Source organism: Sebastes umbrosus, chromosome 5, assembly GCF_015220745.1.
Source record: "Sebastes umbrosus isolate fSebUmb1 chromosome 5, fSebUmb1.pri, whole genome shotgun sequence".
Classification (NCBI taxonomy): Eukaryota; Metazoa; Chordata; class Actinopteri; order Perciformes; family Sebastidae; genus Sebastes; species Sebastes umbrosus.
Genome location: NC_051273.1, coordinates 21,952,593 through 21,976,164, shown reverse-complemented (window position 1 = coordinate 21,976,164; position 23,572 = coordinate 21,952,593). Strand labels below are relative to the sequence as shown.

At 41.2% G+C, this 23,572-nt stretch overlaps 1 protein-coding gene across 2 annotated transcripts in view; it reads left to right on the top strand.

The window, feature by feature from the left end:
* notch2 (notch receptor 2) overlaps positions 1 to 23,572 on the top strand; it is a 55,715-nt gene that overhangs the window by 5,487 nt on the left and 26,656 nt on the right. For both annotated transcript variants that reach the window (XM_037770690.1, XM_037770692.1), the window contains exon 2: positions 7,891 to 7,972. In XM_037770690.1, the coding sequence (XP_037626618.1) occupies positions 7,891 to 7,972 (82 nt within the window). The remainder of the gene's footprint in view (positions 1 to 7,890; positions 7,973 to 23,572) is intronic.

Sequence of the window (23,572 nt, the reverse complement as noted above, 5' to 3'; positions counted from 1 at the left end):
AGGGCACATCAGGTAGGAGGAGGAGGAGGGAAACTACTTTGTAATGGGTTGCAGTATTAGTTCAGTCCTATGTAACAACCAGTTGTAATTTGTTGTATATAAGCAGTCTCATTTCGGTACTTGGATGTGGATATGAATCATCTAGACAGTTTTGAACGTGTTTTAAACATTTGGAAGATATTATGAAATTGAATTGAAACTTTTCCTGGCAGTGAAGATGATAACCTAGTAGTGCTTGGTTACCTGTGCTGAATGAATTCAGGTGTGACACGGGGTCATCTGGTTAAAACTAGGGCTGACCCGAATGCTTCGAAGCTTCAACTGTTGCCATGGTATTCAACCTCAAAATCAGTATTCAAATGCTCTGTTTGTTTGTATATGTTTGTAACATATAAGTATGTTATTATAATGTATAAATCCCCAAATAGCGCCTGAAATATGGAATAATCCCACAATTCATAATCAACATTAATTAGTAGTAGTTATTCTCAAATGGATATCGCTGTTTATTGTGTTTAGAGGTTTGTGTGGCTCTGGTCAGGCAATAGTTAATGTTCCTTAGTGTTTGTCCCTCAGTGATGAACCTGTTGTCTTTATATCTCTGCTCTTATTAACTATGAAAATGGTTGTACATTTTTCCCCAGTCTGGTGAAAGAAATAGAGTAGAGAAGTCTTTTCTGTTTGATTAACGATTGGTTAACCAAGCGTGTATCTCAATATGAGAAAATACATCTCATATTGAGATATGGTTATACATGTTGTCATCCGTCCTTATATGGTCATAGATACTGGTGGTTCAATTCTGATAACTAAATAAATGCGAACAAATACAATTTTACTGGAATCTGTCACAATGTTTAACTCAATAGGATGAAAGAGAGTTTGACTTTGTAACTCGTACTTCTGAATTCATAATATCACAACATAACATATTAATATTGAGATAATGTTGTGATACTTTAATATTTTGTCCATGCCCCCCTATTATTAAGTAAAGTAAGTTCAAGCCCTGTGTCAGCTTGTGTCTCAGGAGCCAGTGGTGAGCGATTAGAATATTCTGCAGACATGGTACCATCACCGGAAATGAGTGTTAGTCACGTTTTGTGTGAATATATTTATGGACACAACCAAGTTCCAGTAAAGGTAAGTTTCAGTTTCAACATTGTAAAAACAATGTGATATAACTGAACATGTCTGCACATTATAGTCCTGATTTTTTTTTACCATAAGAAAAAAAAGTTTTGACTAAGAAAAAAAAGAGAGGATATGAATGAGCTAGGGAAATTCCCGACATTTGCCTTGTCTGGTCTGCTCTCCCTGTTTCTGTCTGTCTCCCTCCAACACACACTCACACTGAGCCAGCAGGCGTTTAGATGAGACTCTCCCAACTTTTCCAAGTGATTACAACAGCGAGGCGACTGTCTCAGTCAGGAGGTTGGGAGGGTAATTACTGGGGCTGTCCCAGCCTTCCATCTTAATTTCACTTTCGTCAACTGAGACTACTGGCAGCTTTAGATCTATTCAAACTTAAACTTATACTTTATTAGAATTGTCATATACCGAAATTTTACATCTGCATTTAACCCATCCTAAGCATCTTAGGAGCAGTGGGCTGCTGTAAAGTGCCCGGGGACTAACTTGGAGTTCAGTGTCTCGCTCAAGGACACCTAACATGCGGACGGTAGGAGTTAGGGATCAAACCGCCGCCCTTGTGGTTACCCGCTCTACCCACTGAGCTGCCGCCACCCCTGGTAGTCTGTGGTTCACTTGTGAAGATCTGTTAAATAGATTCAGGAATAGGTTTCAGTGCTTTAACCTTAAGTGAGCCTGGGCTGAAGTTGTCGATAACTTTGGGGCAGGCCCCCTTCACTTTATGGCATTGTGTTACCTTTATTTGAAAGTGATAGCCATGAAAGGGGGAGGGAGAGGGGACGACATGCAGCTAAGGGGTCGGAATTGAACCTGGGCCACTGCGGTAAGGATTCAGCCTTGGCACATGCTCTACCAGGTGAGCTACTGGGGCGCCCTGCACCTTCACTTTAATCAGCAGGTGGCAAGCAAGACACAGGAACTTGGCCTGGGTCTTGATGAGTTGTAGCATTTATTCACGTTACGTAACGTTACGCACACAACCTATGCAGTTAATCCTTAAAGGAGTTTGCTACTTATATAACACATTGTAGTTTTAAAAACATCTTAAAAATACATTAAAAAAATTCCCCAAAGCTTAGGCCCTGCGGGGAGTCAAGTTAGGGCTGGCAGGCTTGGAATACACTGGCGGAAACCTTGCTTTTGACAGCTGGTGTACCCGGAGTGCAATGAATTACATTAAACAAAGGATTGGAAATGGATCAGGTTTAATAATGCAGATACTATTGCATTTAAAAATGTCTTAATCTGCCCTGATAAAGATCCCGGAGATGAAATCGAGACCGTTCTAGTAATCACACACGTTTGCTGTTTCTGTTGGCACTGATCTGTTTCCTCCAGTATGCCACCACCCTGTAAACTGAAGCTGACCTTGGAGACTAAAAGCCTTAAAACCCCCGGCTTGGTTCGTCTGCTCGGTTCCTCTGCTGTTTGTGTGGGCCAGTAAAGCTTCCCTCAGGGTAATAGTGTTTAGTTTGAGCCTCATCTCCCTCCTTCCATGCTGAGCTAAGGGTATTTTATTGCAAGTTACCATGACGACTGTTTGGCCTGCTGGATACAGAGGCTTGTACAGCAATTCCAGGAAATGGGGTTACTTCCTCACTCAGCGCGAACAACTTCCTGCCCTCCGCTGTATGGATGCGTGCCAGGGCTCGGGGACACCCATTCGTGTGTAGTCTTTGTCTGTAGGTTGGTAATTACTTCCCCATCTCAATCCTCAGCTATTAGCTCCAAAGCCCATCTATTTCTCTCCCTCCCTCACCCCCTCCTCTATCTACGTCTTTGACAGTCTCTTTTTCTTCTCATGACATGGCTGGATCCCTCGAGGGACCCGCTGTGGTGTCGGTGACAAAGCAGCGGCGAGTGCTGAAGGAGGAGCCAGCGTAATGCCAGCTGAGCACAACAACCCGACTCTCTCTCTCTCTCTCTCCCTTTTTTTTTTATCTAGACCATTAAGGGCTGTGATTTTTGCCTTCTCTTTATTTAGACTTTATTCACACTAACGGCTCAGTTTTTACAGATTCTCACAGAAAAATACCCAGTTTTAAAAAGAGGAGAACGGTTTAAACTTATTTTTACTTGGAATTTATGTCACTAAGTGTCCAAAAGTAGTTGTGGTTGCTTGCCGTTCACTGCAGTTAACAAAAACCACGGTCTTCTTGCAATGGGGACAGCTCAGTAAATGCTTCTAGTTATAGAACGTCGAATGAAGAGAAAAATAAGGGAGCTGATGATTACTGTATGTACAAGAGTTGTTTTAAATAGTAGTAAAACCACACTAAGAGTCTACAGCCTTGCTAGCGGCTCTGTGAGGCTCTACTTACAAACAGCGGTGCATTGACCTAACAGCATGCGAACATGGTCACAATAAATATGGTAGCATGTTTGGCAGGTATAATGTTTACTATCTTAGTTTAGCTTGTTAGAATACTAACATTTGCTAATTAGCAATACTTTTTCAGCTTCACATTACGAGGCTTATCATGGCATTTCATTTCTGCTTCCTACCTAAAGCCAAGTTCACACTAAAGCACTTTCAGATTGTCAGATCACTGTACTGATCACACTACACAACTTCCTGTCTTGTAATCTTGAGTCTTGACGTCGTCGTGGTTTTCACACAACATGACTGACCGGCGACAGGAGGTCACACACTACAAGATGTCAGATGAGGTCTCTAAACTACTTTTTGTCACAAAAAAACAGTCGAGAAGTGGTGCTTGTTGATGTTGTCGTTGGCTCACATGTTCAAATAATAGCCTGTTTCCACAAATCATTACTATTTCCCCTGTGTAGATCAGTCACTGTGTTAACATGTGTCATGTTTATTCATGGAAAACATCCAACGCCTGAGGTGCAACAACAACTTTGGTCCATGTCGCAAGTGCAACACAAACAGTAAAGTTCTTACTGCTACAGGCGATCCCTCCGACAGGTTTCCCCTCTACCCGTGTCTTGCGCTCTCGCTGGCTGTAGCTCGCCAACAGATCCAGATATTTAGCATGCTAGATCGTTGATTTGTGAGCGCAGAGCCAACGCATATTTGCCTCTGATCCGGGCATTTGTCGGGGAGCTCCAAAAACTGTTGGCAAGTGGAAAATCAGGGGTAAAGTCGTGTAGTGTGTGAACTAGGCATAAGCGGGCATCTCTCATTTTTGAAGAACTCTCCGGTGATCCTTGTGTATCCTGTGATGCTACTGTCAGCCAGTGTGATGATAGAGAGTGGGCTGACATACAACAAAAGCCCCTGTCTGGAATCAAACTGGGAACTTTGTGGTTACGTACACCTTCTAATATTTTTATCCTTATTTTGGGGCTTTCTACTTACTTGCAAATACTCTGGTACATGCCGAAGATTGGAGAAAAAAAAATGCTGATGCTTAGATAAGATAAGATAGACCACAGGACACATCTGAACAAGGGAGGAGGCCATAATTTCAAGGCACAAGGAGGGGGTGGGCGGCATATGCATTGAAACAGATATAGGCCAATATTACTACTATTACTGGTACTGTTTAATAAACTTAAATAAGGTAAACATGATTTTCCAGAGCGTCAGTACTGGCGTTTACAGGAAATTCAAAAATCATCGAACGACTTGTAAACCACGCAATATCATCCAAGGGTTTTTATTTTCTTTATTGGGATCAATGGACCAATAGTATTTATGTAGCCCGCAAATTTAATAATCCAATTATTAGAATTACTCCAAAACATGTTACAATCTAAGTTTGATTATATGATATTCATGTGTTTTTTTTATCTTCCTCAAATTTAAAACTTATGTTTCCTTGCATTGGACAGTTCTCTTACCTAAGAGAAGAGAGAAAATAAGAAAATCTTGGTGAATCCCAGAAATCAATGGTTACTAACAAGTACAAATCCTGGAAACAAACAAAAATATTAGAAAATGTGTTCGTATATTGCATCCTGCATCTGGCCCATTGAGGTCATTGAGGAAAGAAAAGCACTTTAACATCTGTGTATAAACACACTCTGTTTTCCTGCTCTGCATAATGGCATCTTTACAGATACAGCTCACATCAGCAGGGATCACACACAGCTCTCCTCCCAGTCCCACCAGACTGCAGACATTGTAAATCTCCTGCTTTTGTTCTCCACTTAAACCCCCCCCGTCCCCCATCACCTTTACAACCACACACACACACACACACACACACACAAACACAACAGACACACAAAGCTGGAAAAGGTGGTGGTAGTAAGTGAGGAAAGGAATGTGGACTTTTGGTTAGGAATTGTCCAAATAATAGTTTATGTTTTTCCTCAGCTCACACCATCTGCCTGTAGTTTCACTGTTGACTTTGTCGATTGGGTCTTATCAAGGCTCTCATTCCTGGGAAATGTTCCTGTCCGTGGTTCATTGATAGTGAAGTGTGAGAACTGCCAGGTAGAGAGGATACAATGCTGGTGATATGAGCCTGGATCACAATACACTGCTCAGTCTTTTCAATGTGTGTGAACATTTTGTTTGTTTTACTTTAGACAGACGGATTGCTGAAACCTTTCCCAAAGTTTCAGTCGGGGGAATTTGTGACCTGTACATCATGTGGTAATTGGTTTGTGTGTGTGTGTGTGTGTGTTAAAATGGCGTAATAGCAGACGGGCTGTCCCAAGTCTGGTAAGATCATTGCGTCTGGCTGCTGGCATGACAACAGCGTGCATGGGAAGCTCGTCAAACCAGTCGGGGGGATGAGAGTAGCTTTTTCCGGTCAGAGCTGTCTTGCTTTCACTCTTTCACTCCCTCTGCATAATGCATTGGTCTTCTCAGCCCTACCTCCTCCCCCTCTTTTCTTTTTGCTGATTTCGCAATTGTCTGCTCGCTGCTAGAGGACTGGTATCCTGCCATACCCTACGGTGTGTTGTATATCGTATATTATGTCCTTTTTATGATTTATTCAACAGCAACCTAAACATGATTTCACATGCCGTAAACGTGATGAAAACCAAAAGTGAAAGTTCCACTGTGTCACAAGTCTAACCACATATGTGTGGATTGTCTGCAGTCTGTGTTTTGTTATTATGTGTGCATGATTTTTGTGTGTTGACTCGTGTCTGCTCAGTACAGAAATAGTCCCAAAATAGCACAGTATTTTCTGTGGTATCTTGTACTGCAGCAGTAGTCCGATATCAACTCATACTTTATTACAGTCTGTGCAGTTGTGCTCATGGAGGCATGCGTATGTGCGTGCCTGTTGGGATTATGAATTTCACAGTGGTTTATGTATGGTATCCCCATGTCTAATGGACTATGTCTGTCGGCCTGACTGTAAGGCAATATTCTGCCCTCGCTCTCTGACTGGACCAGTTCAGAAACTGCACCCTGAAAAGAAACTATGTGTAATTTAAACACCACAAAAACACATCAAGAAGGGTTAATAATAGTTGAAAGTCTTTTCACGAAGACTCCATAACTTGAGTGACACTGTGATTAATCTAGGCACAGGAAGTAACACCATTGCTGAGCGCACTTCCTGTAATGCAATGACTGTTTCGTGAATACATTGTTGGCGTTTCTTTGAAATCAGCTGATCTAGCTTCAGTTTTGTACAAAGAGCTCTGTTCTGCTGAGTGGGGATTCATCAACATGTGAGACTATAAATGAAACAAAAACGTTAACATATTAGCATTTGTACAGTCAGTGCTAATGATTTATTCTGATTTTGCTTAATCACACACACACACACACACACGCTTAACAGTGGCTTCCTTCATTTGGGACTGAGAACAGCACACTTCATGTAGGGCCGGCGTGGTGTGCGTGAAGACTGCTTGAGCCATGTGCTTCTGGCGGGCCAGACAATAGCTGATGTGTCTTGGCTATGAGTGTTTCATTGCCGGGGAGATAGTTGGGCTTTGTTGTCTTCGTAGAGGCTAATTTCTTTCTGCCTGCCCATCTGTGACCACAGCCTGGTTTCAGGCGGGGTTTGCATAGTTGGTTTGATAGGTGGCGGGTCTTCTGCATTAGCTCTGTAAGAATGAGAGGAAGGAGGAAAAACGTGTTGACTATGTGTGTGGGGGGAATCTTACCACCTCGGTTGACCAATTTTCTGGGGGGAAACCCTGAATCAGTGTTGAGCAGTGCCAGCAGGAATGAAGCACTGCTAGCAGATTACAGGTAGTTTGTCACATGACGATAGCAAACAACAGTCCTGTGCTAGTGGAGAGTGTAATGGTAGTCAGAGCGAGGAAAATGTCAGCCATTTAGCAATATTTCACTGTGGAAAACAAAGGGTTTAACCTGAGTCAGGCCATACAACAAAGATAGTAATCATATACTGTACATGGTCAGTAGTAAACAGCTGTTAAATAATAATAATAATGATCATAATAAATATATATATATTTTTTTATCACGCTGGTATCGGATCGGTACTTGGTATCAGCCGATATCACAAGTTCAGATATCGGAATCGGTATCGGGAAGGAAAAAATGGTATCGGAACATCTCAATAGTCATTTTCACAATATATAAATCTGTGTATTTTAATGAGGAAACTGACGTTCCTGAAACTATTTCAACTTCTGACTGTTTTAAGGTGTGAAGATTGCATTTACATACCCCCATGTGGTACAGTAAGATAAACATTTTTGAACCTGTGTTAATGAATGGTTTCATTACAAATTGATGTATGTATATACATATGTAAATATTCCCAATATTTTAAGTGTTTAGCAGATGAAGTGTCCACTCTCTAACTCTCCTCTTGTCTCTTGCAGCTCTGCAATGTATGGATGAAAAGGCGCCGTGTGTTAACAACGCTACATGTCTGACCTTCAGCAATGGCACTGAATACTGCAGGTAAGATTGACTAGCTGGGTCTGTGACCAAACACACAGACTTTTCAGGTTAACTCATGCTGTCATCCCAACACTAACAAAAATATGAACACAGCGATAGAAGCTAGGGGTGGAACGGTACACAAAATTCACGGTTCGGTATACACCTCGATTTTTGGGGTCACGGTTCGGTATGCACCTTAGTTTTGGGGTCACGGTTCAGTATGTACCTCGGTTTTGGGGTCACGGTTCGGTATGTTTTTGGTACAGGGAAAACAAAGAAAACAATTGTCTAATAATGAATAAATTAATTTTATTATTATATTTAGTTTTTTTTTAAAATGAAACATTCAACAGCGGCTCATTGGCCATAATTCTTACTGTAACAGTTAAGGCACTCAAATACAGACATATTGTTAATAAGAAAAAATCAATGACAAAATTAAATGTCACAAATGTCTGTAATGTAAATGTAATGTTCTATCTTAAGGCTGTTGGTAAATCCTGAATTGTAGCTTGTGCTCGTTTATACAGGGCAGGCACAACAGAATGACTAAAATGCACACGTGAAGGCACATGAAGTGCATGAAACTCACACTCTTATAGCAGTGGTTATAGCTTTGTCAACGGTCTGAATCTGCAGTGGGAGGCTGCCTGAAAGCTGTGGGGGAACGGACACGCCATCCAGTCTGCTTTTGTTTCGTTCCACTAATCGACACATTCGGGCGATGCCGTCGTAATTAAATGTTTCAAGTGTCGACATATAAACCCGACTTCAGTTGAACAGTGTCAACATACAGTTTGACACAAATCGTTGTCAGTTGAGCCCGACTATCATGAGCTACAGCGCTGCTACCATTCCTGGTGCGCTGCCAAAACTTTCCGGGTAAAACCCATGCTCTAGAATTTCTGTTCCACGCGTGCAAGTAGTAGACATAAACAGCTGTTTGGGTCAAAGGTGTAAACGAAAGGATGTCGCGGACCGAACCGAATATCCTGTACCGAACGGTTTAGGTCAAATACACAAACTGTTCCACCCTTAATAGAAACACACCTCATAAGGGGATTGTTGGATGTGAAAGCCAGTCCAAAAATAGGGTTTTTAGATCAATCCAAGCGTGTCCACAGGACCATGAGGTTTTGCTCAAGCACGGAAGAGAGAATAAAAGACTGCTCTGTCTGACAAAGTACACCAGTACTGGGAACAATACCAATACACACATTTCCACCTCCAAAATGTTATTTAGGACATTTCAGGGGTTTTGTTACTTACTCTCTTGTTGCTGTAGAATTGATAGCTCTAGGCGTTGCCAACACATTCTACTGCCCACTGATTTGTTGCTGCTGGGGGATGTCGAGACGGTGACCGGACATTTTTATTACATGAGAAAGTAACCTATTCATGAGAAAAAACTATCTGAAACTTGGTTGCTTGATTCAAAATGACAAGTAGGCTAATCATTGTTACCACACATGCTGGTGTAGCCTTTCTTTTCCTGGCGCGTTCCATGTTGTTGTGGAAACTTGAAATAACCTGCGAGGAAGTCTCTTCTGCTACCGGTGGTGCAATGAGATCATTAAGGGGAAAGTGCTTTAGTGTAAAGTAGAGCAGTGGCCTGTTTGATCTATGCCTTCCACTTTCTGACAGCTTAGCCTAGTTTGTAATTAAGACCGAGCTATCTTTATAATTGCGTTGCCACTCCCGAGCCAAATTCCCAACGAAAAACACACCATAGCTGGTTCATGAACCTGCTCATATTTCATCAAATGTGATGTGAATCGCACTGTGTGTCTGTTCCCAGCGCTTTTGGAATTTCAACACTCTGCTACTTAAAGCAGAGTAAAAAGGGAAGCAGAAAGCGACATTCCTTAAATCAGTGTTTGACATTCCCCCTGTGTAATTGAAGGTCAGATAGATGTTGTATTGCAGGTGCAAAGGGGCTCATTGTCTGTGTGTAGTAAAAAAAACTGACAATTGAATTTTTTTTCTGTGATATACATGTTGCGATATATATAGGGTGAATATTCACCTTATATTTTGTAGGCTGCATTTTAAAGTTAAATGCATCAATTTGGTTCACTTTGAGAGCAAACTTAAAATGCTAGATGAACCATTTTGTGCTCTAGTAAATTTAATCATAAACACATTGGTTGTATAGGTATGAATGGTGATGACATTGTGTGACAAATAAGTCACACCCACAAAGCATGGTTAACAAGATGGGCTTTGTGTTAGGGTGGGTTGCCGTCATTGCCCCAGTTGACAGTCGCGACGGGAGCCCCGTCCATCCCCGCAGGGAGAGAGGGCAAAGAAGACGTGATGAAACAAAGGCTAGGATGACCTCTGCAAGGACAGCTCACGATTGGAAGCTTACAATTTTGGAAATGTTTCTTAGGTGGAAAAAACATGGTTGGATTGTCTTGGTTAGATCACGTTCAAACAACAGGTCCAGATCAAAGATCACATCCAAATTCAGAGCTGTGTTCTTAATATGGGGAGACCAGTAGAACAGAGCTTTATGCCAATACTTTCTGGCATATGTCTCTGAAACAACATTTAAATCATTTGCAGCTGGTTACGGTTTGACCACATCCTCTCAGGTTTTATTTTTTATGTTGTTTCTATTACCAGTACTTCTATTTAATTGCAATTGTAAATAATAATATGACATAACAGTATAATATATTTTTTTTGTATAGACTCTTCAATGTCACCATTTTTAATAAATTCCAAAAAGATTTCCTACATGTCATAAAACTCCGAAGCTTTCTTCCTTTGATGTGAAGTTTTTCAACCAGTGGCTAAGAGAGGGGCAACCAACATTTTTCCAAACTAGGGAACTTTTAATTTTTGAGAAGTCTGGCACTATCAGATATCTGCTGTATTTACACGTGCTCTTGCTCAGCCAAGCTGTCTCCATTCCATTCCAGTCCGTATTTTTTCAATGAATTAAATGATGATATTGATGATAAAAACAGCAGAGAGGCCTCTTGCCCTGAAGACACACAGAGAGGAGTCTCTCAGTTTAGAGTAGTCAGCTGACAGAGCGCATGCCTACTGTTAGACTGATTAACCAGTCACTCAATTCATTTTTACTTGTTCACAAGCATGAAACAACTACACACACACACACACACACACACACACATACATGTGCACACAAATGCACGCGCTGGCCTCTGTCTAGCCTGTCTGGTCCCGTCTGCACTGTGCTGCCGGTCAAAAGGCTCATTGTGTAAAAATCAAATTATGTGTTTATTAGTCTGCTCAGTGTATTAAAGACAGCCGGTTGTAAGTCAACAGTCGCTTTGGCCTTTTGACTCCGAGCCGCCTAATTATGTCACATGGTTCACACCTGGAGTGACTGTATAATTAAACAGTTCATATGATACCACTGTGAACAACTGATTGACACTTACGTCAATTCTCCAAGACATTTTAAGGCATTCCTAGTGTACAGCTAGCTGGCCCAGCCGGTTTTTAATGCTGAGAGTCGGAAGCTAAGAGCATTCTCATGCTATTAACTGTTGTCTTTCTATGTAGTAACAGGAAAAGAATGTACACACATTATTACAATAGTTGTTTTTTGATATTCTTAATGCTACCGCTGCAGAGCAGAGACAAGACCCTGTTATGATTGGCAACAGAATGACCTTCTGTGCAACTGTCTTCTTCTGCAGAGTTCTCATAAGTCCGGGAAAACATAGAACTACTCTAGTCATAAGTATGTGTCTGTTTTACATCTTTTAATTCCTTTTTAGAAACTATTTTTTACTTAGGCTTTGAAACTTCTTTCATTTAAAGCTGGGCATACACTGTACAATTTTGTACAGAGGTCTGTGTACAGTTGAAGCAGAGCCACGAGCCATTCCCCAACGTCAGCGCCTTTTTTCTACGTCTTTTTACAGTAATCAGAGCGTAGCTATCAAGATAACAATGTACAATAGATAGAGTAAAACGTAGCTAGTTTACCTCCAATTCTCTCTACGAAATGGACAAGCCATACTGTCCATGTCTTCCTAACCACCTGCGAGTCAATATATGCGGAAGCCTCTTTTTTTGACGTTTCAGCTAGGGATGCACCGATACCGGATCAGACATTGGACCGATACTGACTTAAATAGCTCGATCGGGTATTGGTGACAATGGGGCCCATCTATTCAATTAAATTCTATGTTTATATGCTATTTACATTATATACTGAAATTTTAATTCCTATTTAAGTTTTGACCAATTTGTTGCTGCATTCAAATATTTGCACTTGAATTGTAATTAATTTAAATAATTCCTGTTAATTTTGAAGATTTTTTTTACCAAGTTTCTGATGTACGATTTATTATTTTAATAATTAATAATTAACGGTGAATTTATATTGATGTATTCTCTTACATTTAGTTTTACATACTTAGGAAAGCAAGTCAAGCCTGATGTTGCCTTACATATAAAATAATGATCCCAGTCATTTCCACACAGTGATGCATACAGCTTATTAATTAAACACTGGTATTATATTGGTACTCGGTATCGGCCGATACCCAAAGTCCAGGTATCGGGGCTGAAAAAGTTGGATCGATGCATCCCTATTTTGTGGCTGACGTACAGTTCGCACAGAAATCGTGAGCTTTGGCTTGTACACTAGGGGTACGAAGTACACAACAACATTTCTAAAATCGTACAGTGTGTGCCCAGCTCAAGACAGACAGGCATGAATGTTGTGAAAGAGAGTTAAAGTGCATGGGAGAGGTTGACTAGCTGCCTAGCAGGGCAGGATGCAAGGAAGTTGTCTAACCGGTGACACTGCAAGCCATCGGCCGTGGGTGTGAGAAGAAGGTGTGTGTTGTGTCTCTGAATGGATTTGTGCATGTCACAAGTTTGCTTGGTAAGCTTTTGCAACTGACATCATTGCTGAAGGGATACATAAATGTTTTCTGATGAGGTATTGACGTAGAGCACAGAAACATGTCTTGTTTGTGGGCCATGGACTTTAACATGGAGTCTGACTCACTTAATACCTGAGCAGTCCAAACAAGAGTGAGGCTACACACAATATGTCGTCCAATCCCTATTTCCCTCCAGAACAAGATCTCTTTGTCTGCCGTTGGGCCATGGTGCAAACTGATTAACTCTCCCTCCCTCTCAATGCCTATTTTTTTTTCCTCACTCTCTTTTTCTCTTGCAGTCACTGTCATGCCTTTTATGTTTATTAAAAAAAGAAGCTTTTTTTTTAAAGAATTATGGGAGAGAGTTACTGTGTTGTGTAGACCTGCTGCCTGTTTGATCTGACAGGTAGAATTTGCCTGCGGGGCAGACAGAGGAAGAGAAAGGGCCAAAAGAAAAGAGGATGTCTATTTTCAGGTAATTTGAGGAGGAATACCTCGGAGCAAAACTCCTTACTAATGATGAGAGAGCAGCGAAGGGGGGGAAGGGAGAAGCGGCCCGGAGAGAGGAGTGTAATTTCCCTCTTGCTACGCCTCCTTCATCAAACTGTCACTCATCCATCCATGCTTCTGTCCCTCCCTTGGCTTCAGGGATTTAGATGCCTCTGGACACAACTCACCAGGCCTCTTAATCCTTCTCCCACAACCCTTCACCCTTTTGCCTTTATTATAGCCATTAGGGGATGGAAAAAATGTATTCACCTATGTATCACGATTTTCTTTTGTACGATTTAGAATTTTTAATGCCAGAATCAATATATTTGCTTTATTTGAATCGGTAAAAGGAAGTTACCGCATTCATTGTTGTAGTCTGAGTAACTCCAGTCATATCCGTTCCGTATCCGTCAACCAAAACAAACAGCAGCTGGCCGCCGCGAGCTGAAACGGAAAAAAAACAAAACAGCTGAGGGTCCGCGTGGATACGACCTGCACTCTCACATTTTAAATCCAACGTGGTAAACACTACACATACAGTAAAGTATGGAAACACTTTGGGTTTCACACATTGCCAGGAAAAGCAGAGCTTAAGCTGTATGCTAACCCTGTCATGGACAGGAAACGTTATCGTATTGCGGTAACGTGCGGTTGAGCCGGCCGTCACTCTCATCTCTGTGGTCAAATGGGCCGACGCTACAACTGTAGAGCACCCATATACTGACATTTATGTTAAAAGCATTCAAACGGCCCCGATGGAGCTGACCATGGATGTATAAAGAGAACAGAGCTGACGGGAGAGCTAGCGACAGACTTTGTAGTAGACAGTGGAATGAGGACACAGACAAAGAAGAAAGATGGGAGAAAATAGTTTAGACCAGACACTTCTCCCATCTGCTCCACACCTCCACAGCAGACACACACACACACACACACACACACACACAGTCAGACAGATTTATGTGGGTTAGGCATATGATCCACACTAAAGTCAACAAACACTAGAGTAGGAGACTGGAACCCACGGCAGTGATTTACCGCTCTTACTCTCCAAAGACTTATCTCATTCCCACAGCCTCGCTCACACTGTAGATGTGGTTTAGACTGGAACCACAATGATAAGAGTTTCTTTGTGTATGTGCTCTGCCTGTATGTGTGTCTCAGGGGCACCTTGAGCCTAAGGCAAGTTCACATGTTGGCACGGAGAGGTCTGAAGTTCAGTTAAAGGGATAGTTTGGATTGTTTTGAAGTGGGATTGTATGAGGTATTCATAGTCAGTGTATTACTTACAGTAGATGGCGGTCGGCACGTCCCCGGTTTGGAGAAACAGACAGCTCTCTCCAAGGCCACTAGACTCCATTGACAAAAGCGTAAATTTTACTTCACAGAACACGGGAGTTGCTGGTCTATAGCTGCCTCGATCGATTAGTTAGTTTGTCAATGGAGTCTGGCGGCTTTGAAGAGAGCATGGATGGATATAACAGCTTCAGTTCCCCGTAGGAAAGGGCTGTCTGACAGCGAGGTAAAGTGGTAGAAATATTCTAAACATAGCGCAGACTTAAACTGATCCGAACTATCCCTTTAAGTCATGTCAGGTTCAGTATTTGGATGGTGGATGTGTCGTAGTTCTATGTGTCTCTTGAGTGTGTGTTTTGGGCCCAAATTAGGAGACAAGTAGACTATTCATTAGCGCCAACCGTGGCTACAACTAAGGATTATTTTTTTTATTGATTAATCAACTAAATGTTTCGATTAATCAGTTATTTAATTTGTGAAAAATGGTCAATTCACAAATTCTCAGAGGTGATGGTTGCTTGTTGTGTTCGGCCAACATCCCAAAACCCAAAGATATTCAGTTTATAACCAATTAAAAAAAAATAAAAGCATTGAATCTTCACATGTGACAAGCTGTAACCAGCCAATGTCTTGTATTTTTGCTTGATAAAAAACTTAAAAGATTAATCAAACACTAAAATAGTTGTCAATTCATTAATTGACTGATCCTTTTCAGCACTAGTGCTAACATGGTCTGCAGTCAAAGGTCACTGGCAGTTGACCCTCTCTTTGTGGATCACAACAATAATAGACACGGTCTCAAAAACAAACAAAGGGTAAAACACACAAACATGCAGATGCACACCAGGCTGCTTGGAGATTTGGAGATTCAAACCAGCTCTCAGAAAGAGGAAGTCTTCCGTAGCAGTGGGGAATGTAGCAACCAGACCATAAACCCGCATACAGTGAGGTGACAAGTGGCTCTCTGTCACACATTGACGATGGCATTGTGGGGTCAAAAGCACCTCAGTTTTGTCATAAGGTCTACATTACACATGCACCGTGATGTAAAGGCTCTGACCAGTGTGAGATTCAATGCGTCTTCACTCAGTATATTATATAGTCTGTCCGGGTCATATTGATCACTATAAACGGATGATAATTATAACCACATTTTTGTTGTTGTGCATCATTTCTCATGCAGATTACCATATGATTGACAATTGTATATTTATTACAGGAAGTTATGAAACGGACCGCTTCGCTATTTACTGGCTCGCTGCCAATTTTTCTGCCTTTTCCCTCACCGAGGGTGAGGCATTGCCGTTTTTGGCCGGCTCTGCAGCGCGAGCGTGCATGCAGAACGGCGCCCCTTTGCCGGGGCTCCTCGCTCGCTCACCCGGTGAGCGGCATGGAGGGAGACGGACCGCCGGTCTGCATGTATGCCGCAAAGCCGGTTGAGGCCAGGCGTCATCAATCCACTTGACGAGGATGGCTTCAACCACAGGTGTTTTCCCTGTGCACATTCGTTTTTTTACATGTATGAAAAGACCCAAAATGAACACTGTAAGCGGACTACTTGATTACTAAGTGAATTATTTAAACAGCGTTTGTATAGAAATGACTCAGTCCCAAGCTTTTTGATCCATATAAGCGGTTGATCACTGTAACCGTGATCACTATAAGCAGTTTCCACTGTAAAAATAAAGTCAGTCAATAAAGTGAATCAACTATTATCACTTAAATATGATTACATTTGACTGAACGTTTAGTTGTTATTAAATCATCAACAGACAAACATCAATTAACTACATAAAAGAAACAAAAAAACCTTGTTCTTTACTCAGTTGTGTGCTTGTGGGAAAAATCGCATTGGGTGGGCTGCAGCAATACATTTGGTAAAAACAAGCAATTCAGTTATTAAAAGTGATCTGAAGTAGGGAGTGCACACGATATTCCTTTTTGTTATACATTTCTAAATAAAAAAATATTTTATATGCTGAAAGACCTATTGTTGGAGATTCCACATTAAACGACCGCAGAAAGAGGATAATGACAGAACAACATAGAGAGGCAGGCAGATGGAGCGCTCGGAGAGAAAATGGGTCCCGTGCTGTCTACCACAGCCGCTCAGATGAGTCTTTTTGAACATGTTTCTAAACACAGTCTGAGATTTTACCACATGTCCCTCGTTTGGACTCCACCCTGCTCTGCACTCCTTTATTCTGTGTACACTGATGCTTTTCAGACTGACTGCCTTGCTTCCTTTTTCCTCTCTGTGTGTCTCACTCTCTCATTACTTTTCTGGCTTTGACTTGCACCTCAGTGTACTCTCTTCACTTTATCCACCTTCCTTCTTTTGCCATCTTTTAAATCTTTCTATACAACTTTGACATCACTCTCACACCTCCCTCTGCTCGCCTCCTCTGTGATGTTATTCCTGCTGCCTCTGCTCTTCTTTTTTTTTTTTTTAAAGTTATTTTTTGGGGGCATTTTTCCATTTTTATGACAGGACAGTGGATAGAGTCTTGAAAGGGGGGAGAGAGAGAGTGGATGCGGAAAGGGCCACAGGCCGGATTCGAACCCCGGCCGCCGCGGTCAGGACCAAGCCTTAATACATGGACGCCCGCTCTACCAACTGAGCTAACCCAGGCGCCTAAGCCTCTGCTCTTCTGTATGAAAATGAGAAAAAAAAATATGCTGAGGTAAGGGAGTATACCAAAAATACACCTCCAACCCACTAAAGCTACATTGCTACTAACGATATTTAAATAAAAGATTGATTCATAGTTTCCATCCCCCATAAAAGAACCCATAATTGAACCTTTACTTATACGTTTAGGTGCATTTCAATTTTCCAATGTAGAACAGGCCTCTTCTCCTCTGTGGCTGTGGCTGATGTATGGGCCTAAATGGTACACTACTGCCAGTCACCCATTGCCGGACCTATCCATAGGACAAATAGCCTCTCTGTCTCTGAATGTCTGGTGGTCTTCCTTAATGTAGTGCTGGGGTTTAGGTGGTTGTCAGTGTTGGACAGTAACCCATTACTCAGTGATGCATTACTGTAATATTATTACTTTCCCACTGTAACAAGTAGTATAAGGGATTACAATTTTAACAGTAATTGTATTACAGTTATTAATCCAAGTAACGTTGCGTTACCAGAACAGGATTTGTTTTTTTGTGCCAGGTAGGCTTATGTTACGATGACATGAACGTGAGGCAGGTCAGTATGCATCTTCGCATCGCGTCAAGTTGAACTTTGGTGAACATTCAGGCAAATATTTCCTCAGGTGCATGTGTGACCGTGCCCTGTGGAAAAGGAAGAGACAGAACCGGCTCTACGAGGGCGCAAAAGCATGCATTTAATGCTCAGTTTAACATTTTGCACCCTCAGTTGAAATTTGAGTAATAAACGCCAAGCACAAGGTGGTAGGTCTGTTAGGCGCAAGTGATATAGTAATATAACGAGTACTTTTGATACCAAGTAATAAGTAAAGTAATATTATTACTTAAGGAGTAAGAATTAAAAAGTAACTTATAACACTTCCTGAGTTCCCTTTTTGCATTTCTGTCAGTATTCAGCATATACTCCTTTAGATTAGCCACCTATTACTGTTTATTATTTTTTTTAAATGGCAATGGAGACTTCAAATGAGATTGGAAAGAAGTAGAAAGGGCTAACCAGCTGCTTACACATGCATACATGTATTTCAATTCTTGTCTGTAATTTCAATACTTATATAACATCAGCGCCTCTGTAAGTCAACAGAGTATGCAGAAGCAGCAATTGACTGGACTGAATGGTGTCAGTCAAAACGTTCTTTGCTGAGTCGAGGTAGAACAGATAAGGTCACATGCGGTGTAGCTCCCCATTGAGATATATATTACCACACTCAAACCAGTCTTGGGAGCTCCCCAATCAGGCTTCCCCGTTCACCTTTGAGGTCAACAAAGTGCTTCCCTGTTTGTGTCACTTCTGGGTCTGATATGACTGTGAATGTTACACATATGAAGAGTACATTGCTTTAAACATCAGTTTGATTATTTAGATAAATATCAGAAAGAATGATAATGATTTCAACCATATTACTCAGCCCCTAGACTGCCGTTTCAAAACTCAAGTCATGTGATCTGGATTACAATTTCTCCAGACTTCCGGGTCTGATAGAGTGACAGGCTCAGTCTGACTGGCGGCAGATCTTTTGAAATGAACTATTCCATCTAACACATGAGCTCTTGTCTTTTCTTAAAATAATCTACCAGGCATCTTCCAGCTAAAATTTCTATGGTAAGACAAGGATTTCTTAGTTCCTGATTTAACTCCACTACTAAGCTTACAGCATAGCCATGCATTGAAGCAACAGAAAAGCCAGCAGTAACGTGTTCTGCACTTGACTTGTGATGTCCATGCATGCACACACAGGACTACGGTACAGTGAATAGGCCACCTATGTTCTAGCAAAGCCAGGGAATGATCCAGGGATTGAAATGTGAGCTGGTTTATGCTCTCCCACAACTCTCACACTGTTTCTCTGTGATGGCCGCAGGGGGAGAGCATGATGAAGTTATTAAGCAAGACTAGAATAGTGGCTTGAGGAGGAGGAGGAGGAGGAGAAGGTGGTGGTGGGGTTGTAGTCGAGGAGAGGAAGGTGGAAAGGTAGGAGGAGAGAATTAGCACAAAAGAAAAGGGGAATTAGTGATCGGGAAAGGGAGGAGAAGGGGAGAGTACGGGAGTTTGGGACGTAGGAGTTAGGAATGAAGGAGGTGGGAGACATTACATGAGTGACTGAGAATCAAACCACCCTTCTTTGCTCATTGAAACCCCCACGGCCAGCCAGGACAGGCAGAGGTCAGCATGAGGTAGAGGAGGAGGAGGAGGAGGAGGAGGAGGGAGTGAACGAAGGAGAGAAGGGGTGCAGAGCAAGGGAGGGGTGTGCGTGAGATGGGGGCGCTAATGTGAACCAGCTGTAGAAACCTGACACCTCGAGAGTGGGTTAGAAATCAGAGGTGGAGGAGTGAGAAAGAGAGGGAAAGAAGGGCTGCAGGAAATTGCACAGAGTAAGAGAAGGATGGGGGGAAAAGAGGAGGAAAACAAAGAATCCCATAGATTACTTTGGCTGCAGGAACCCTCTCTGCTGAGTTTTTACGAAAGTAGAGCTGAGCTGTGTGTGCGTTAAGGTGTCTTTGTGCATTTATCTGTGGTGTGTATGAAAATGTGTCAGACGAATCACGCTGCTTGCTGTGTTGCATTCAGTGATAGACTAGTGTGTCAGTGTTTTGGGTTATCTCCTCCTCAGTGAGACACCACTCCCTGACAATAATGTGAATCATGCACAGCCTTGTCTGTTTGCCCTGGGCTTTAGTGATACAGCCCGAGGGTAATATTGAGTTCTCTATCTGGCAGTGAAACCTGAAGGACAGGGTGGTATCGTTTCCTGACGCCGTGGCATTTGGTTCTGTCAACACTGGTTAGATAGCGGCGACTGAATTTAGTAGAGGTTACTATGCATCTTTCCTGTCAGCACTGTGGGATTTTCTCAAAAAAATCTGGGTGGTGTAGAGTTGCAAGACAACTCTATAGGAATTAGACGTGGGAAAAAAATCTATTCACCTATGTATCGCAATTTTTTAATGATTTTTTTTATGAAATAGATTTTTGAATGGCAGAATCGATATATTTGCTTCATTTGAGTCTATGTGGAGGTAGAAGGAAGTTACCGCTTTTATTCTTCAAGTTCGAGTAACGTGACGTCATATCCGTATCCGTCAACCAAAACAAACCGCAGCCAAAACCCGAAAGAAGAAAACGTCAGAGGGTCCGTGTGGATATGACCTGCACCCTCACATCTTAAATCCAACATGGTAAACAATACACAAACTGTACAGTGAAGTATGGAAACACTTTTGGTTTCACACATTGCCAAGAAAAACAGAACTGGACATCAAGGCTACAACTGTAGAGCACCCATATACTGACATTTATGTTAAATGCATTCAAACGGCCCCGATGGAGCTGACCATGGATGTATAAAGAGAACGTAGCTGACGGGGAGAGCTAGAGACGGACTTGGTGAAATACATATATGGAAATAAGATTGATTGGATTATATTCACCAGAAGTATAAAACATTACATGTCCCTTATAAATTAAAAAGAAAATACCACTAATTTGTGAGGGAATTGTCTTTATTATTTGATTTTTGGGTTGCTGGAAAAAATGTAATAATTAATGCCTGACAATGACTGATATATTTGACTTCAGGACATCTCTGACTACCTACATGCTGAAAATCAAACATTTTTTCTGTATTAATTTAGATATTTCTCAAAGTAAAAGTCCCTAGAAGTCTTCGGTTCAACTTTTTCCCATGGTCTAGAGTTTAAAAAGTTAACAAAAATTACAATAAATAGTAACATCGAATAGCAATACTTGTAGAATCTATATACTTAAAAATCGCAATACATATTGAGTTGGCACCCAAGTATCGTGATAATATCAAATCAGGAGATAGGTGTATCGTCCCAGCCCTAATAGGAATTATAATACCTTTTTTTAATCTTTCTTTTGCACATAGAGTGATTTCCTAACTAGGTTAACTTAAAAAACAGTTTTATTTCATGTAAAAGTATTTAAAATGATTCATTCCAAGCTCAAGTGTCAAGTCTTGTAATAAAGCCAAACATTAAAGCAAAGCACACGTTTCAAATTTCCTCTCTGAAGTGGACATACTTGACTTTGAAAATGCCTCTCATATTCCGCATATTTTTAACAGTGAAAATGTGTGAAATGTTCCCAGTGAAACGTAAACCTGGTATTAACCTGGACACGGTGTTCTTTGTGTGACAGCCTGCTAATGTGATGTATGTCACAGGGCAGAGGGCCGTGTCATTACTCCTTGAGAGGGGGCGGAGGAGGTTGTCCAGGAGAAGAAAGCAGTCCTAATTCCCACGACGGCCGTCTTGTTGTGATATCATGACCAAGCTGTGTTTGTGTTCAGAGTGGGGAGGGACATCTTTGTGTTTGTGTATTTATGTGCGTGTGTGTGTGTGTGTATGTGTTTTGGGGTGTGTAGGGGGGTTGCACTGCAGACATGCTGATACAGGGACGGAGACAGGAAAGAGGGAGGGTGGCCATGTCTAATCTGACAGAGTTGAGGTGAAGAGGCACAAAGTCTGTCTTTTCTTTGAAGATCATATGTCACTAATCTACCAACTTGTTTATCTGTTTACCAGCACCATGAGTATATAGCTAGCAGATTATAGTATATAAATAGCAGATTTTTAGAGAATATGTCAGGGAGGTAAACTATACATTTAAAATATAAGGCTGGCGATACTCTATGTTTTGTTACTGTCAAAAAATCCCATGAAAAAAACAAAACCAACGCGTTAGTCCGTCTCTCAGTACTTTCCAGTACTGTCCTATCCGCCTTTCTTATAAAGCCGTAAATCTTTAAAAAAGAGTCAACGAATGTATACTTTCTAGAGCGATCAATCGATTCGAATATTTAATCGCAGTTAATCGCCTGATTGGCCATAGTTAATCGTGATTAATTGCAAATTAGTCACACATTTTTGATCTGTTCAAAATGTACCTTAAAGGGGGAGTATTTAACACTCTTACCAACATGGGAGTGGGCAAATATGCTTGGTTCATGCCACCGTATGTGTTTACTATTAGAAATCAATTAGCAACACAAAACAATGACAAATATTGTCCAGAAACCCTCACAGATACTGCATTTAGTATAACAAATGTGCTCAAATCATAACATGGCAAACTGCAGCCCAACAGGCAACAACAGCTGTCAGTGTGTCAGTGTGCTGATTTAAATATGACTTTCCCCAAACTGCATGTGATTATCATAAAATGGGTATGTCTGTAAAGGGGAGACTCGTGGGTACCCATAGAACCCATTTTCATTCACATATCTTGAGGTCAGAGGTCAAAGGATCCCTTTGAAAATCGCCATGCCAGTTTTTTCTTGCCAAAATTTAGCATACGTTTCAAGCGTTATTTAGCCTCCTTCGCGACAAGCTAGTATGACATGGTTTTCTAGTTTCATATGATGCCAGTATCTTCACTCTAGCTTTAAAACTGAGCCTGAACTAAAAAACTTAAAACTGAACTAAGAAATTAGTGACGTCAAAACGAATTTGCATTAACACGTTATTATCACGTTAACTTTGACAGCCCTAGTTTTTAATCATTTTTGGACAATAATGTAGGTATATTTGATAAGATATATCAGGCTATGGCTACACAGACAATGATTATTAGTAGGATCAACTCAACTAAAAATATAGCCTAGAATACTGCCAGACCTACACTTAAACTTGAATATAGTAAAGAGGTTTCTGTCACATGTAGTCTAAACAAATAGAAAACTATAAAAATCATGAACATATTGCTCAGTAATATGGTGTTGATTCAACTTTTTATTGGTTTGTGTTAACGTCAATACATTTGATATACTGTATATTTGTGAACCAAAGGAGTGGGAATTTGTCATCAGATGTTGTTTGTCGTATCTGATGAGACATCGGGTGACTCACACATCGTACCGAGCAGAAGTCTCAACAGATGTGATTGATCTGTGAGTCTTCTGCCTGGCATGATTCACGACCGTTCTACTTTCCCATGCGCTCATATCTTAATATCTTCAAGCTGCTCTGGGGTGGAGTGGCCATTAATAAATAAAAGTTAATCAGCGTGAGACTGAATTTCAAATAATTCCCATCTCCAATGTTTCGTCTCTGTTTTATATGGCTCATAACACTCTGATTCTTCCCTTTATGTTTTTACATGCCAGAGGTGTGGTTACTTATTAATGAAATAAGCATACTTTTATTTTCATGTGGAATGGTTATGAAAGAAGGTATTCATTTCTTTGTGCCTGTGTATGTGTGTGTGTTAGTAACTGTGTGGTGTATCTCTCCTATTATGTTACCTGAGCCCCTCTAGGGA